The 16,726-nt window shown below is 48.8% G+C and overlaps 1 protein-coding gene across 1 annotated transcript; it reads left to right on the top strand.

Annotated features, from left to right (window-relative positions):
- The first annotated feature begins 211 nt into the window (after positions 1-211).
- On the top strand, positions 212-14,049 carry LOC133352833 (nuclear RNA export factor 1-like). Its single transcript, XM_061568766.1, has 15 exons — positions 212-320; positions 1,266-1,509; positions 2,930-3,107; positions 4,036-4,119; positions 4,435-4,539; positions 5,620-5,718; positions 6,460-6,584; positions 7,432-7,521; positions 7,930-7,979; positions 8,198-8,301; positions 9,653-9,695; positions 9,913-9,982; positions 12,808-12,990; positions 13,612-13,672; positions 13,875-14,049. The coding sequence occupies exons 1-15, from the start codon at positions 269-271 to the stop codon at positions 13,908-13,910; spliced, it is 1,524 nt and encodes a 507-aa protein (XP_061424750.1). The 5' UTR covers positions 212-268; the 3' UTR covers positions 13,911-14,049.
- Positions 14,050-16,726: the final 2,677 nt, after the last annotated feature.

Raw genomic sequence — 16,726 nt, 5'->3', positions numbered from 1 at the left:
GAGGCAGACGTAGTGGTGGGTACATCTCAGTGATGGGTAGAGGCAGACGTAGTGGTGGTTCCTCTCAGTGATGGGTAGAGGCAGACGTAGTGGTGGTTCCTCTCAGTGATGGGTAGAGGCAGACGTAGTGGTGGTACATCTCAGTGATGGGTAGAGGCAGACGTAGTGGTGGTACATCTCTGGGTGCTGCTGCGCAGGGGGTCGGCGCCGCAAGCGAGGAGGTCGTGACCCGGAGGAGGAGGAGAGTGCTGCCAAGCGACGGCAGTCCATGGAGATGGACCACAAGCACAGTCTATGCATGCGGACGGTGGTTTTTGGAGGTGAGTGGAGTAGAGAGGTGAATCAGTAGAGGGTGGAGAGTGAGTGGAGTGGAGTAGAGAGATGAGACAGGACAGTTTAGAGAGTGTGTGGAGTAGATAGATGAGACGGGAGAGTTAGGAGAGTGTGTGTAGTGTGTGTAGTAGAGACGGGAGAGTTAATAAAGTGGAGTGGAATAGAGATATGGTGAGGTAGGAGAGTGTGTAGAGTAGAGTGAGATGAGACGGGAGAGTGAGGAGAGTGGAGTGGAAGAGAGATGATATGGTGAGGTAGGAGAGTGTGTGGAGTAGAGTGAGATGAGACGGAAAAGTTCGGAGAGTATGTGGAGTAGAGATATGAGGCGAGTTGGTCTGTACCCGTACCTGAGGTCGCATCTGCACCACTCCCTTGATATATTCTCTTTCTCAAACCTTCCAGACGGTTCCTCTAAACTCCTCAAATCTCCTTTCCTGCCAAATCTCTCCCCTCCAGTCCTCAGTCAATTCCCTGCCTCCTCCTGCCCAGCTGCAATCCTGCCGCCTTCCGTCTGCACGAGCCCTTCTCTCGCTCCCCCCCCCCCCCCACACAGTTAATTGCGTCTCTGCGCCACCATCAATTCCTTCGCGTAAATTCTAAACTGAAGCCCACTGAGCAATAAAGCTCTTTTGCGACCTGGCCACAAATGATAGCCCAAAGAATTGACTTATCGAAGTGTGGAAATGTACAGCAGCCAAATAATCGAAACGCAAATTGATTCTACATGCGGAGGGAAAAATCGGAGGACCCGGAGAACAATTCACATGGCCACGGGAAGAACGTGCAAACTTCAAATATGCAGGCATCAGGGTTGGGATCAAACCCACGACTTCCTCTATCACAGGCGAGGTAGTTCACATCCTGCCACTGGGGTGCCCCTGATCCACGCATTCTTGCCTCCAAACCCCCACACCCCCCTCTTGTGTGCGCAGTTCCTGACGAGCGGACAGCGACCAAGCCTGCGGCCCCACGACACGACAAGTCCCGGAGCCCCCTGAGAGTGCGATGCTCCGTGGATGAGGAGTCGATTGGGTCCCGCATGTGCACTGTCAGCAGTGGTGGTGGTGGGGAGCAAGGAAGAGGTGGACCACGCCGACAACGTTCCCCACGTTCCCCACTCTGCCGCTCCCATCTGGTGGATGAGAACCCCGATGGACCGAGTTCCAAGTGGCCATCGTGAGTAGAGCTGCGAGTGCACACGACGTGTGTGCATGTGTCCGTGTCGAGCAGGGTGCAAGGTGGTGGCGCAGTGGGGCCCATTGCCCTACAACAACACCAGGTTGACCCGAGTTTTATTCCCAGCCATGGCTAACATCAGTGACGAGCAATAATTGAACCAGTTCATATTCTTAGGTGTTTTTCGGTAAAGTCACGTAGGTAAAACATTAAAATTAATAAAAGTAAAATAAAATAAAAATCACGACGTTTCGGAAGCAACACAAGCTTCCGTCTTCAGGTGGAACCGTCACAGCCCGACAGCTGTATCAAGTAAATGAGAGATTACAGGAGATACCACTCTGTATATATAATGGTTGAGGGGGGGGGGGCAGGGATGGCCCACTCTTTATTATTATGATAAGGTGCGGTTTGAGACTATGAATAGACTGCATAACAAAAGACTGAGCCGTTATTATGGAGAGGTTCGGTTTGTGACTACGCCTAGCCTACATAATAAAAGTGTGAAAAAAGAAGAAAGCTAAACCTGGTAGAAAGCTAAACCTGGTGAAACAACTGGCTGTCCATCAGTAACCTGCAATAGTTTTCTGTCAAATAAGATGGTTCAAATAAGTGTAGTTAAATCTTTTTTGCATGGTTAATCACATCTTTCCAATGATTAAAGGTGCGGCTTGAGACTATGAATAGGCTGCATAACAAAAGACTGAGCCTTTATTATGGAGAGGTTCGGTTTGTGACTATGCCTGGCCTGCATAACCAGTCCCTAGTCTCTCCTAGGTCGACTCAGCTTAAAAAAATAGTACCTGGTAATGTAAGAATTAGCAGCCAAAGACAGCCAGATGTCGTGCTTGTCATTGTGTGATGGTTATATTTTAATAGCTCGCTGACAATACTTTGCCCCAACAGCCTTCTTCGTAGGGCCATTGCCCAAAACGTCGCCTATTATATATATATATTTTTTTAAGGCCACAATGTTATTGACTGACGAGTTTCTTCCCTATCCCACACGTCAGCGGATGTAGTCTACCAGCAACTTGTAAGATCGAAGTTTAAGCCCTGGGTGCACCCTTGACATAGCCTAATTTAAAGTGTAGGTTGGCATAGCCAGTACAATGAATCCGCGTTTTTTTTGGTGTTCGGCCACGTGGTGGTAATTCTTGACGTTAACCCTCTACCACCCAACGAGGTCGCAAAATTTACAAGATATTCATCATTTACAAGATATTGTTTACACTCGCCGATGTATGGATTACATTCTGTCCAATGAAGCTCCTCGCCGGTGGCTTACGACTCTTCACTACCGACGTTAACATGAATCAAACTTGACACGGTCTCCGTTTAAGTGAACCGCATGCTTCGCTCGCGTGTCTGCCTTCGGCTCGTCGTTCACCGCTGCGCCCTCTCGTTGTGTTCCAATCAGAGTGTGGAGCAGGCTGGGTGCAAGTGTTGCGCCGCCGCACACCACCTCCGGTCCCGAGGGCCATCGGTGGCAGCGGCCGAGCGTTGTCCCACCGGTGACGACGCGGGCCGAGTCGGCGGAGTCCCGTGCTCCGTTGCGCAACATCAGCCAGGAACCATCCACTTGGTACCAGATCACGGTAAATGCAGTGGCCGCACACATGTGGACACAGTCGGTGGTTATCTCCATGGTGTTATTGGTAAACATACAACGTGCTGTCTGCTTTACAGTGGACCTTAATTATCCAGTGATGTCATATGCTGGCGTTATGGTCCGAATAAAGATAAATGACTGCAAATTACACAATCAGGATGACACATAGCAATATTGCCCTCTCCTTCCATGTTTCTTTTGCAAAAAACATGGAAGGACCCTCCACAAAAAAAGTATTGAGCTCTCTTGAATAAAAACGCATTATAATAATAGTGGCAGATCCAAAGGGGGGTAACAAGGACAATCCCCCGTATAGTCTTTAGCAAACTGTTGGGGCAGGTGCTGTTCGTGGACACCTTTTAAGGCCAGCATAGCACCTGAGGGGATGGTGTGGTTGGCACCACACCCGACCGTCTTTGTTTCCTCAGTGCTCATGTTTACACATGACACCAGCTCCTCATTTAAGGCTGAGTCGACCTAAGTGAGGCCAACAACCGGATCAGATTAGTCTTCACTTTTTTTGGCCATGAGCGGGAATTGAACTTGGGTGGCCAGGGTTTGTAGGGCAGTGTGCAAACCACTGAGCCAGCACTCCCCGCAGACACACGTACACGTGCAGGCTAACACATTGCTTGGGGTCTTGTTGGCTTGGTAGGAAATTTGGGATTGTGGGTCTGGGATATGACCTCATGGACTAATGTTTTTGTTGGGACAACTTTTTTGTTGTTTGTGCCTTTTGTTTTGGTGCCATTCCTTAATTTGTTTATTCATTGCTTGGCATTGGATGTATGTGGGATTTGGTCCAAAAAATAATTAATGTCCAACGTTGTGGGATGCTTTTAGCATGAATGATGCTATATAAAAGGAAAGCATTATTATTGTTCACCCCTTGCCACTGCTTCTTGTGTCCCCAGATTCCTTTTGGAAGGAAGTACGGCAAGGAGGGGCTGCTGCAGTTCCTGCAGCAGGGCTGCTGCACGTCCTTCACTCCGTTGCAGGTATGAGCGCGAGAGATTGAGCGATGTGTTCAAGCTGGACTGCCTACGATCCATCCTGGGTTTAACTATCCTCTGTTTAACCAATTGGTCAAATGTCCAAAATGTGATTTCCTATTCATCACCGTATGATCTTGTATTTGAATAACAAAGTGATGGTGTCGATTTGTCAGATGTGGAGTGGGAGGGTATTCCAAACGGTAGGGGCTGTGCATGAGAAATCTCGTCCATCAATGGGACCATGGCCACCACGCTACACCACTGATGACAATACTGTGCCTCTCTGCAATATTGTGTCTGTGTGTGTGTTCTTCTCAGTTCCACTTTGAGGGAGACATGGCAACATTCTATGTGGCTAACTACATGGCGGCCTTGAACCTCAAGGCGCTGTCACGGAAAATTGTCTTTCCCGACAACTATAGGGTGAGTGCGTCGGGGAGGCAGGAGGCGATAGGCCAACCGCTATATGAGCTGTAAAAGTTACATCAGTTGTTTATAGCCCCCCCCCCCCTTCAACTGAAGTGTGACCAGGAGATCACAGCATATCAATCGATTGTTTAATATATCTGTCCAGAACTTTGAGCGTACTTGACTTGAATGCGTACGTGTTTTTGCCCCGGACAGTGCAGCTTCTGCCTCCAACCTAAATGCTCATTCAGGGAATTTGCCGAACAATCCTAATACAGGATCCTCGTGAAGAACAGTCTTGAGGCTGAGAAAGACTCTCCTGGATAATGAGAGGGCATCATTATTATCCTCATGTAGCCTTTCATAGTGGCCCCAAGAGGTTACTCGGTTGTTCCATTGAAATCCCCTGGGATGGCTGGAAAGACAGCCGGAGTGGACTGGAGTGCTAGGCCAATAGGTGTGCAATTATGCATGGGTTAAATGCATTTCAGCACACAATGCATGCGTTTAGTTACACGTGTAAGAATAATTTTATTTCGGGTTGAATAGCTCATATACCGTGTGAGCACCCGCAGCTATGAGAGATTCCAGCACTGGAAATCGTAAAAAAAGTCATAAATCATCAAACTCATTGAATTGTTGGTGGAAGCCGAGATTCATTTAAAAAATCAATTTATTTTTTCATGTAATTTTCATCTCGTTTTTACTGCTTCCCATTATTCCCGTCTAATTTTTACAATTGTCTTTGATCCATTTGCCAAATTGCTGCCCTCTTTCCCCCTAGGTACAACAATGAAACAGCATACTGAAACTGAATGCAAATCCAATACTTTACACGTGATTGGTTACCGGGGTCACTGTGGAAAATTCAGCATATCCTAGTCTCTTGGGTTCTCTCACCTGGTTGCACAACATGCACTAGAATTGTGACACATACACACAGACATGCCCACGCATAATTTGATGCAACTTTCGCGAGCGAATGGGAGCATCGTCGCATCCCTGTCGGGCTAACGAGGTAAGGTGATCCACATGGGAGGGAGCCGGCGTGCCGGCGGCCAGCTGATCGGTGTCGCTGCTTTGTCCGTGTTGCAGGCCATCGTCTTGATGCGCCCAGTCCTGGGCCCACCGCCTCTGCTCGCTGCGGACCTAACGAAGGACGACCGGCGGCTGATCGAGGTGAGGAGGCCATGCGTACAGCCGGCACGCGGCTGCTATGCTCTCACCGTGTTGGTATTTGTAATTGTGTGTATGTATTGGTACATCAGATTGTATGTTGGTATATCAGATTATTTACGTGTGTTGGTACATCAGAATGTGCACGTGTTGATACATCAGATTGTGTTGGTACACCAGATTGTACGTGTTAGTACATTGGACGTTATGACCACCACTACCTTCATCATCACATCTACTATCATTACTCTCAACACCATCACCCTCACCATTGGCATTAACTTCATCACCACCAGCACCACCACTCACATAATCATAATCACCTTCATTACCATCATTGTTTGTTACCAACAGGAAGAAGCTGAGCTGCCACAGCCACCCGCATCCATGTCCATGATGGTGCCCAAAGTCATGGCACCCTCTGCTCAGCCTCCGACTGCGCGGCCTCCCATAGCTCAGCCTCTCATGGCTGTGTCACCCATCGCTGTGCCACCCACAACTCTGCCACCCAAGGATCGGCTTCCCACTGCTCAGCTTCTCACAGTTGTGCCAACCACACCTTTGCCACTCACAACTCTGCCACCCAAGGATCAGCTTCCCACTGCTCAGCTTCCCACAGTTGTGCCACCCACGGCTCGACCTCGCAAGGCTCAGCCTCGCGAAGATCGGCCTCCCATGGCTCTGCCACCCACACCTCTGCCACCCACAGCTCAGCCTCCCATCGCTCTGCCACCCACACCTCTGCCACCCACAGCTCAGCCTCCCATCGCTCTGCCACCCACACCTCTGCCACCCAAGGCTCAGCCTCCCACAGCTCTGCCACCCACCCCACTGCCCCCCACCTCAGCCGACATTCAAGGCCTCATCGCGAACTTCCTCAAGGAGTAAGGAGCCTTCCAATTCCCCGCACTCACTCACACAGACACTAGGGTATCCCAGCCTATGCTTCCCTAAGCCATCACTATACAACTGCCCTGCAATGGAATAACCTACCTACAATCTATAGACAAGCTCATTTATTCGCTCCAACTCCTGGACTGCCTTGCCCTTAGGCATGTTCCCTCCCTTGGATGTCACTCAGTCTATATTAATGGCTATTATTCCTTATGCCAGTGTGTTCTGCTCAAGCCCACTTACTTTTCTTATCAGTTAGAATGGTTTCCTTACGCTGCATACGTTGTTTAATCCACGTGTCTCTTATTATTACCGTTTCCGGTTGTACTGCCTTCCCTCTACAGATTAGTCCCATTACCTTAATTCTATCATGAATTTATCATTGTATATAGAAGTGCAGCCCTGTAATTCCTTGCGCCTTCTACTCCACTAGAGGGAGTTGTAAAGAACCCTCTATCGTGTATTTGGCCTAGTCTTCCACAATGGCCGGACATCTTGGAAGGGTATGGAGTACCCACACTTGACCCCAACACTGCCAATTGAACTGTGGTGGACAGCTGGCTGGACAGAGGTGGGGGGATTCAATCAGTTTGCACCTTTGCTTCAACGTTCGCTTACAGGACATTACACTGGCAACCTCTGATTTGGAAGCCCAGAGTAATAACCGTTACACCACCGCATCATCCCATTATTTCTGCAACAATTCATTGTTACTCTTTTATCATCACAAGCACGACTGTATACTTGCATCGTGAACAAAAGAGTTGAGTTTATATTATGAATCGATGGATCGCGACACACTCGGTGATTTAAAGTGCGTTGTGTGTGCATTGGCAGGTACTACGGTCTTTATGATACCGCAGACCGCGAGGGTCTGCTCAAGAAGTATCATAAGGATGCCCTCATCACCATCTACACCCCCTTAGAGTGAGCAAAAAACACACACACACGTACAAACTGGCCAGCAAGGCTGTCACATGAAAGGATGAATTGGTATTTGCCACAGACCACTCTCGAGAGACCGGGTTACATTGCTTATCATCGGTACAGGCAGTTATAAGCATTAATGACAACTTCTATAGCGTCATAAAAGAGGCCATTTAAAGTGCGCTGAAACGTGCGGAGGTTTTTTCACATAGCCGCAAGCAGCGAATCAGAAGCTTGCTTTAAATGCTTCGAAATGAAATATGGCTTCTAAAACTGGAATTAAATCATCAGTTTCTGCAACGATACCAGAAGAAATGCTTTGCGAAAACACGGAAATTAAAGCACACTTGTGGATGCGAGTGTAGCCACTCCGTTTCCTAATGCTCCGGATCTCGTTTCCACCTCCAGGAGCAGCCTGGGAGAGGAGGGTACAGACAAGCCGACCCCGGAAGATTCACGTGAGTGTTGGTCATGAGCGATGTTTGCAGATCCGCGCGTCACTGTGTCGCCGCTCATGTCATTCTGTCACCGTGCGCCATGCAGTTTTTTTCTCCTTGCTCCGCACCTCCGATGCAACAGTTGACTTTGTACAGTGCAAAAGAAGTTTAACATGTGCATATCTGTCGCCACGCACATCACCACAGTTGTGTTGCCCTCCTGCCCCCTCATCCTACAGCACAGCTCAAGTGCGAGCGGCTGACGGCGGAGGACTTCATCAAAGAGCTGACGCACAAGCATCACGATATGTCCTCCTTCACCACCACCGTCAGCCGTGGCACGGTGAGCCAACTGTGGCCTTGTACCAAAACGCCCTCATTGGCATAGCCGCTGGCTCTGCTTAAACACAAATTGCTGAGCTTATGTGGCCTGAGTTACAAACCTTTCCTGTGCACAAGCCCTCAATTTATGCTTAGAATTTTTACTATAATTATTTTGACTTATTCTTTGATACCCTGATGATTACGTAAATATGTTCACCTTTAGCTTGGTACAATATTTAACGTGAATTACGTGTGTAGGGCTCGAAACAAGTGTCACGCGCTGGGTCGATATACGCGCACGTGGCGGACAGTGAGGGCGAACGAGGACACAGGGCGCTGATTGGCTAGCCGTTGTTGTCGTACCAATTAAGGTGGCGTGATAGTTAAGGGGGCTGCAGGTGGCCGGGGGTAATTGAGGACGCAGGGCACTGATTGGATGAGAGAGACGGTTGTCTGACATTGGTGCCGGCGTGTCTGCAACAACAACGCCACATGGCACCGGGGACTGGGGGCGAGTGGCGTCGCGGGGGATGACCTAATTAATGAAGGGTAATTGGTTCGGGGATAAAGGGTGAGATGGTAGAGTGAAACGGGAGTTGGTGCCTGGGACGAGATACGAACGGATGGAGAGACGGAGCAGCGGATAGAGCATAGCATAGCGTAGCAGTGGATAGAAAGAGTGCAGTATAAGGTAGCAGTGGGTAGAGAGAATACAGTATACGGTGGCAGTGGATAGAGAGAATACAGTATAGAGTAGCAGTGGATGGAGCGAGTACAGCGTAGGATAGCAGCGGAGTAACGGACCTTGGTGGAGAGAGAGACGACGGAGAGTTACGACAGAGTGGGACGACAAAGTTAATAAAGAGCAGCCGAGCTGGAGAGAGAGAGAGCGGAGAGGAGAATCGCTGGAGGAGCAGAAGGAGAGCGAGCGAAGCCAGCGAAGCCAGCGGAGCGCAGCGAGCGAGCGGAGGGACATTGAGTGATGTTGACGGGGAGTTGCGAGTCGAAGTGTACGGAGTGATGTCGACGGAAGAGATGTGGAACTATATAAGTTAATAAAGAACCAAAGAAAGACAAAGAAGCTGTCGCTTCAGTACGAGTCAAATACGTGAAACGTAACTCTTAAGAGAGATTAAAGCCATCTTCTTGGCCTTAAATATACATTATCCCGAGCCTTGACACTCGATCATATTATGATCTCTAGCAACATCTCTCTCGCTCTCAAACCTTGACACTAACACAAGCCAAGACTCACACTTACTCTAGCCACAGCACTAACCCTGGCCGAGACCCCAACCCTGCAGTCTCTACCTATTGGGTTGCTTACAAATGATGGGCCGTCGTGTTTACTTGTGACTCTCACTTTACAGGATACCCAGGTCAACTTCACCGTGCACGGCTTCTTCAAAGAGAGTGAGTATTTGCATAGTCACATTCACCATCAGCTTTGTCATCAGCAGTAGCATCATCAACAGCATCACTGACATTGCATTTAACTACACCAGGTGCATTCTGCACTGCCTGCCATAAGCACCACCTCACCATTCTAATTGATCCTGCCATGCGGTTTATGCTAATGGCGTGGCTCTCTCTTGATGCCCGTGCACCATTGCCGTGTGTCGATCCTCAGCCAAGAATTGCCAAGAGTCTGTGAAGATGTTTTGGCGGGAGGTGCAATTGGTGCCAACCATGGACGGCAGGTGAGTCACTTGCACCATGACCAGGGGCGGTGCCAGGATTTTGACTTTGCGGGGGCTGACTTCAATATTCTGAGATATCCAATGAATGTTTTCCAATGGGTGCCACAAATGTATAAAAACAATTTATTGGATTTGAACTCGGCGAGCTGACATGCCCATCAACTGCTGGACAATATCGGAGAGATTGAGGGACTTCGCGATAGCCTTCTCGATGTATATCACCATCAAGTCGGCCATCCAGTCTTCGCTCATGCTGGTGCGCAGCCGCGTCTTCAAGATTTTCATGGCGGAGAATGCGCGCTCGGTGGTGGCCGTAGAGATCGGGAGAGTCAAGATCAGTCGAATGGGCTTATACAACTGAGGAAATATGCTTACAAGTTTGTGCTTGCAGAAAACGATGCTCAGTTGCTTCAGATTAGATTTGACTGGTTCAAATACGGCGGCGTTCTCCTCGTCACCTGTGAACATGACAAACTCAACAAGTTCCTGTTTAAGCGAAGTCAGATCCAGCTCTCGAAAATTGGCCTTGTACATTGCCGCCAACTCAATGATCTGCTCTTGATTTAACTGGTACGATTCGAAGTTGTCAACTGGGTCGAGGTAAGGGATCTTACTGAGCAGTTCACAGGCATCGGGAGAAAAACGATGGTTGAGTTCCGCTAATGTGGAGTCAACAACAGCATTAAACAAGTAATAGGTTTTTACCCTTTCAACTGGTACAAAAACTGACACCTTTATACAAGGCATTATGTTTGCAATAACCACAACACAAGCAGTCAAAATGCAAACAAAAAGAAACTCTAATGATGATGATAATGATATGCACTGTCCTTGAAGTGACGGCTTTTGGCGTCATCTGGTCCAACACCAATGGAGACTAGGCTCTAAGAAAAGCTGTCTCGGGTGTGGACCAATAAACTTCACACAGGGATGTGTTCGTCATGCGAACAAGCCTGAAAGCATTGAGAATATCCTGGTCCTTTCTCTGGAGGCATTGGGATAGGCTGTTCGTTGCTGATAAGATTTTGATAATTAGGTACATGTTCAACGCAAATTCAAAGGACGTCGCCCGCTCATAAAGCATCACCGCTTCAGCCCTTTTCTCGGAATCGGCAGCATCCGTCGACGCCCATTCAACCACTTCCATCGCGGCGTTAAACATGTGAAGATTCTGGACCGAGTTCAATTGACAGTTCCAGCGCGTTGTCGACAGTGCCTGAAGATTCTGTTCCTGATTCTGTCCACGACCGGTGTTGAGCTCACCGGCATTCAGCTGATCAACGACATTCTTGGCCTGAACATCACGCAGCATATCCTTCCTCTTGGACGATGCACCAGCAACGTTATAAATACTTTGGACGTCCAGAAAGAAGAGGCAGAGTATTGGATTTGACTTGAGAATGGCAACAATTACAAGGTTCAGCTTGTGCGCCCAGCAATATATGAACCACGCGAGCGGGTTTGTGCGTTTGCCTGGATCTCGTTAAATAGTCACCATAGCACCGCGGTCATCTTGAGACGACCGACTCTTTTTGTGAGCAGGGGATTTTCCACTATCATGTGACGACGGACCCGAATCTTGCTGCAATTCCAAATCCTCCAGCTCACTTCCTGGCTGATCACTTTCTTTATCGCTTTCCGAACCAATTTCTGGATCTGACTCTGGCACATGTTGAGGCTCAGGCACTGAAGGTGAAAAAATAGTCAAGAGTTTTTGCTGGTCGCATTGTGCTGTCAGCCTGTCAGCCTGTCAGCCCGCTGCTGCTCACAGAGTGAATCCGAATCCCGATTGTTCCAGAAGGCCGTGGCGGACGTGTGGAGTTTATTAATAGGTCGGAGCCGCTGATATGGCTAATAAGTTCGAAAGGCTGCCGCTCAAGCAGTCTGCAGGGCAGCACAAGGTGGCAGCCAGCATTTTGCGCAGCCGGATATCCGGTTATCCCGATTACCAACTTTCCCAAAATTTCAGGGGGGGCTGAGCCCCCCCCTCCAGCCCCCCCTGTGGCTCCACCGCTGACCATGACCCCACACATCATAACAACCGCCGTTCGCCACGAAGTGGCAGTGACATCACCACGGCGCTTGTGCCAGCCTATGTGCACGTTGAGGCCACTTGAAGTGTTGAACGCCCGCTGGCAGGAGGTCATGGGGCAGACCCAGGTGCTACGGGTCGACTGAGATAGCTGGCCAATGCACCACCTGTGCCCCCTACTATGCCAACTTGCTGTTCTTTAGCCACCCAGTGCTCCGCTCGTTTTGAGCGTCACTCCTCTGCCCCATTGTTGTTGGAGGGCGACTGCCTCAAACTACCCAGTAGCATTCTTCATGAGCCTCCTCCACAGAGGCCGATTTTAACACCGCTGGTACCAGTCATTGGCAAGTCCACTCAGATCCACATCCTCTTGTACCATATCACTCCATCTCTTCTCTAGCCCGTTCCGCAACCGTTTAGCCCCCTCTAGCCAGCCGGACAAAAGCTGTTTAGGCATGCAGTGGCTGGGTATACGGGCTACATGACACATCATATACACACAGCCACAAACGCACACCATGTTTTCGCACACATACAATACACGCTTTCCTGCTTCCCTTTCCTCTGCTCCCTCTCCCATTCCTTTGCTTCTTCCTTAACGAGGTTGCATACTCTTCTTTGATTTTCCAGAAGGCAGTTCAGCAAGTGTGGACTAATCTCCATCTTGCCTTCTGTATGGGATAGTGTTGACCCCTTGCTCATGTATGTTTTATTCAGGTGCTCCATTAGCTTGCTGTTTAACTAAGTAATGTGTTATTATTTTTATTGACCTGCTTGTGTTGACACTCTGCAGGCCGTCTGTTGCGAGTGAGCGGATGTTCATCCGCGAAGCTCTTGCAAGTGAGATGCCCCCTGCATTCGCCTCAACATCAGCGACGTCCAGCAGCTGCCCGCTTACTGCGCTCACCTCGTCCCAGCAGGAGATAGTTAATTCGTTCGCAGAAAAATCCCACATGACACCGAAGTGGTCACAAAGGTGGGCGAGAGCACGTGGGATTCTCTTACAGCCACACACATGTGCACACACGCATGATGTCATGCTTCATTGCAAGAGTAATCAGACACAGCCCAGCAGGAGCCATTTATTCTGCCAAACCCTTAGAGGGGCACCAGGGTCTTTGGACTCGGACTGTTATGTCCTTCCTACCCCTTCACTCCCCCCTACCCCTTTTGTCCACAGCTAGAGGAAAGCGTCAGTCATTTTGTAAAGATTATTAAGGAGACAATGTACACTTGAGGTGGCTTACTCCGGTCCCGAGTTTAAACGATAATTTTTGGTACGTTTCGACAATTTTTGTACAAACACATGGCCATAAAGTCGACTCGAGTGAGGGGCGACTTGACGGTGCGTCTCCGCTGCGTTGACCCCGTGATCTCGCGACGGCGCTCCTCCAAGCAGTGCGGCTCCCCTCGGGAAGCGAGCCAAACGGCACTGTGTAATGGGGCTGCACGGTCGATTCTCACCGGGAGCTGGCAAGAACCGTTTCAGGTGGCCATAGGAATCTGGTCCACAGCCCAGGCACTAGACTTGCGAGCTGGACTGTGGAAACAAGGCACTGACATTCTGTTTGCCTCCCGTCCGCGCTCGCCTCCACAGATGCCTGGAGCGGAACAATTGGGATTTCTCCAAAGCGGCCGACGACTTCATCCACCTCTACGTGAGTACCGTGCCGCCCACAATCCTGACCGACACACGTAATCGCAACTGTACCGGCGTGTTCACATTTTGGCGACCGTCCCTAATGATGCCGCTTGTCTCCCTCTCCACTCTGCTCCCGCCTCTCATTCCCTCATCGCAATCGCTGCTCCGGTTTTGGCTGCGGCTCCTGCACGGTCGCCAATCGTCGTTCCCGTCGTCAGGAAGCAGGGAAGATTCCGGGGGAGGCGTTTCTGTGATGAGGCGTCATCCAGAACCAGCGCCCCACCAAATGGACCCTGACCACAACATTTATTTTTGTATCAAAACCGTGATTTTCTGTATTATAAATGTAAATACATATTCATTATATTATACATTTTGGCTGTAGTTGTGACATTTAAAAAAAAAAGCGTTCTTGTTTGGTGACTGAATTTAATGGTGTATCTGTCCCCGGTGTAATCAGCACAGACCGACCTCGCTTAGTGCTCACTGGAATAATCAGTTTCCAACACCCTTATTACTTAAGTATGAGGGCTTCATTGGGGTATTGGTAAAACCGATAATACAGATTGTAACCATTTTATAAAAATGTATTATAGCATCAGTATTATGTACTGTACCTCATTTTAAGGCTGAGTCGACCTCGTGAAGGCCCAAGACCCGTTAAAATATGCACCACTGTTATTGGTATCAAGTGGGCATTGAACTTCATTTGCCAGGTTCACAGGACAGTGCGCTAAGCACTGTGCCACCAGTCCCCATGAAGTTATTCCCCAACAACAGCAGCCGCTGCTCACTACTAAGTGGTGGTGATGTCACCACAGCGCCTGCACCATGAAAGGCGTACTTTGAGGCCATGTATAGTGTCGAATGCTCACTGGAAGTTGAACAGATCCAGGTGCCATGGGTTGACTGAGATGACTGACAAATGCACCACCTGTGCCCCTTACTGTCACAACTTGCTGCACTGTGCTCGCGGTTGTAAGCATCGCTCCTCTGCCCTCTGTTGTTGGTGGAGGCTGACTGCCTACATCTCCCCAGAAGCTTCCTTCACGAACCTCCTCCACAGAGGCCGGTCTTGACACCGCTGATACCGGTCATCAGCAAGTCCAATCTACTCCACATCCTTCTGTACCACCTCAGTCCATCTCTTATCTGGCCTGTGCCACACCCATTTATCAGCCCCCTTTATCCGACTAACAAGAATCTGCTTGGGCATGCGGTGGCTGGGCATGCAGGCTACATGACCCCACTCATGTCATCATCCACTCACATCACAGAGACAAATATCCCACGTATAGCCTTAACAGACTTTTGGGGAAAGTGCTGTTAGCGAGCACACACTCACCCAATCGCCAACACTCACATCGCATTCAGTTGGCTGACCAGACGATTACGTAAGGTGGGTGTCATTGTGCCAGAGGACGACATGATATCTGAACAATGAACATGTGTAACTACATATCCATTACCCACGTGTATCCCGTAAGGAGGTGTATTCCCTGGTTAGTCTGCTCCTGGTAATGGTTTAGTTTTAATAGCTTTAGATGGAAGGATTGGACCAACAATCTCGCAAGTCCTGACATTAACTTTTTTTTTACATAAATGAGATTATTTAGGAATACATTTGTGATTATTAAAGGGTTTATTGGTTACTCAGGAGCTATTCTTAGGTTACTATTCAGATGCCAAATTAAAACTGTTCATCAGGGAGAATATCTACATTTAATTCTCATCATGTCCCATGGTGTAAAAAATTGCAGCCTACAACTCTGATTATGCACTTAGTATCTATGGTCTCTCTATGTGCTATGAAGAAGGGTCATTGCCTATCATATACTTTTCTAGGCCACAGTGTTATGGACAACTGGAGTTTTTCATAATTGAGTGACTGTGTGGTCAAGTCAGGTTACTGGGTGATGTGTGATTGAGTCGGTCAGTAATTTAAATGCATGTGAGGTGGATGGGTTTTTGGATAAGCAAGCGATTGATGGAACGGTGTGAGTGAAATAATAAATAACAGAGTGGGTATGGTGAGTGCGGAAGTGTTTGAATGAGTGGGTAGTGAGTGTTGTGCATGAGTTTGTTAAGAAAGAGACAAACAAGCAATGCGCAAAATTAATGAGTGAGGTAATGGAGTAAACACGAGTGATTTATTGAGTTGGTCGATAAGCAGTTGGGTGATTAGATGAGTAGAATGAGTGGGCAATTGAGGGAATGGATGAGTGAGTGCGTGAGTGAAGGAACAAATCAGCGAACTGCTGAGTGAATGGGAAAATGAGTGAGTAGGGTAAGCATGTGAATGAGTTTTCCTCACTGAGTGTTCATATTTAGTGGAATATTTGCTCCCAGACTCACATTAAAGGGCTGAGAACGAGGAAGGGGACATACTGAGATGGGCAGAGACACGGGGAGGAGAGGGGAGAAGGATTACTCGAGGCAGGGAAGGAGGGAGACAAGGGGGTGAGAATGAGGAGACGTAGTGATGAGAGGACACAGCGAGAAGAGAAAGACACAGGGAGGACAGGGGAGGAGAGGGCAGACAAGTGGAGACACGTGGAGGGACACTTGGGGAAGAGGAGGGATACAAGAGAAGGAAGGAATCGGGGAGAAGGCAGACATGGGGGGTATGGAGGCACAGGGAGGTAGATGGATGCACGGGAAGATTTTTTTTATAATCACGTAATAAAGCTATGCTATAGGTGAATGCAGTAAGACCTGTGTGTGTGTATATATAACACAGTTGAGAGTCAGGTGATGTGCGAATGTCTGTACCTCATATTCTCCAGGTCCTGGGCCCGGGGTTGATCGCTCAGGAAAGCGGTCCCCACGGGACACCAGCAGAGTCAGGCGAGGGCAAGCCTGAGGCCTCGGTTCATAATGGCCAGAGCCTGGGTAAATGGTCAGAAGTGGTCAATATCACGCGATAATAAATACTGTATACAGAATTAAAGCTTTCGTGACTGCAGGGATTCATCTTCTTGGTTCTTTCGGTAAAGTCACGTAGAAGGGAAATAATACAATTATAAAAATAAAACATAATAATAAGTGCTGTTAGGGAGCACCTATGAAG

Source organism: Lethenteron reissneri, chromosome 5 (genome assembly GCF_015708825.2).
Source record: "Lethenteron reissneri isolate LAM-NWPU_2019-01 chromosome 5, ASM1570882v1, whole genome shotgun sequence".
Taxonomy (NCBI): Eukaryota; Metazoa; Chordata; class Hyperoartia; order Petromyzontiformes; family Petromyzontidae; genus Lethenteron; species Lethenteron reissneri.
The sequence above is the reverse complement of the archived record's forward strand: the minus strand, read 5'-3'. Positions and strand labels throughout refer to the sequence as shown.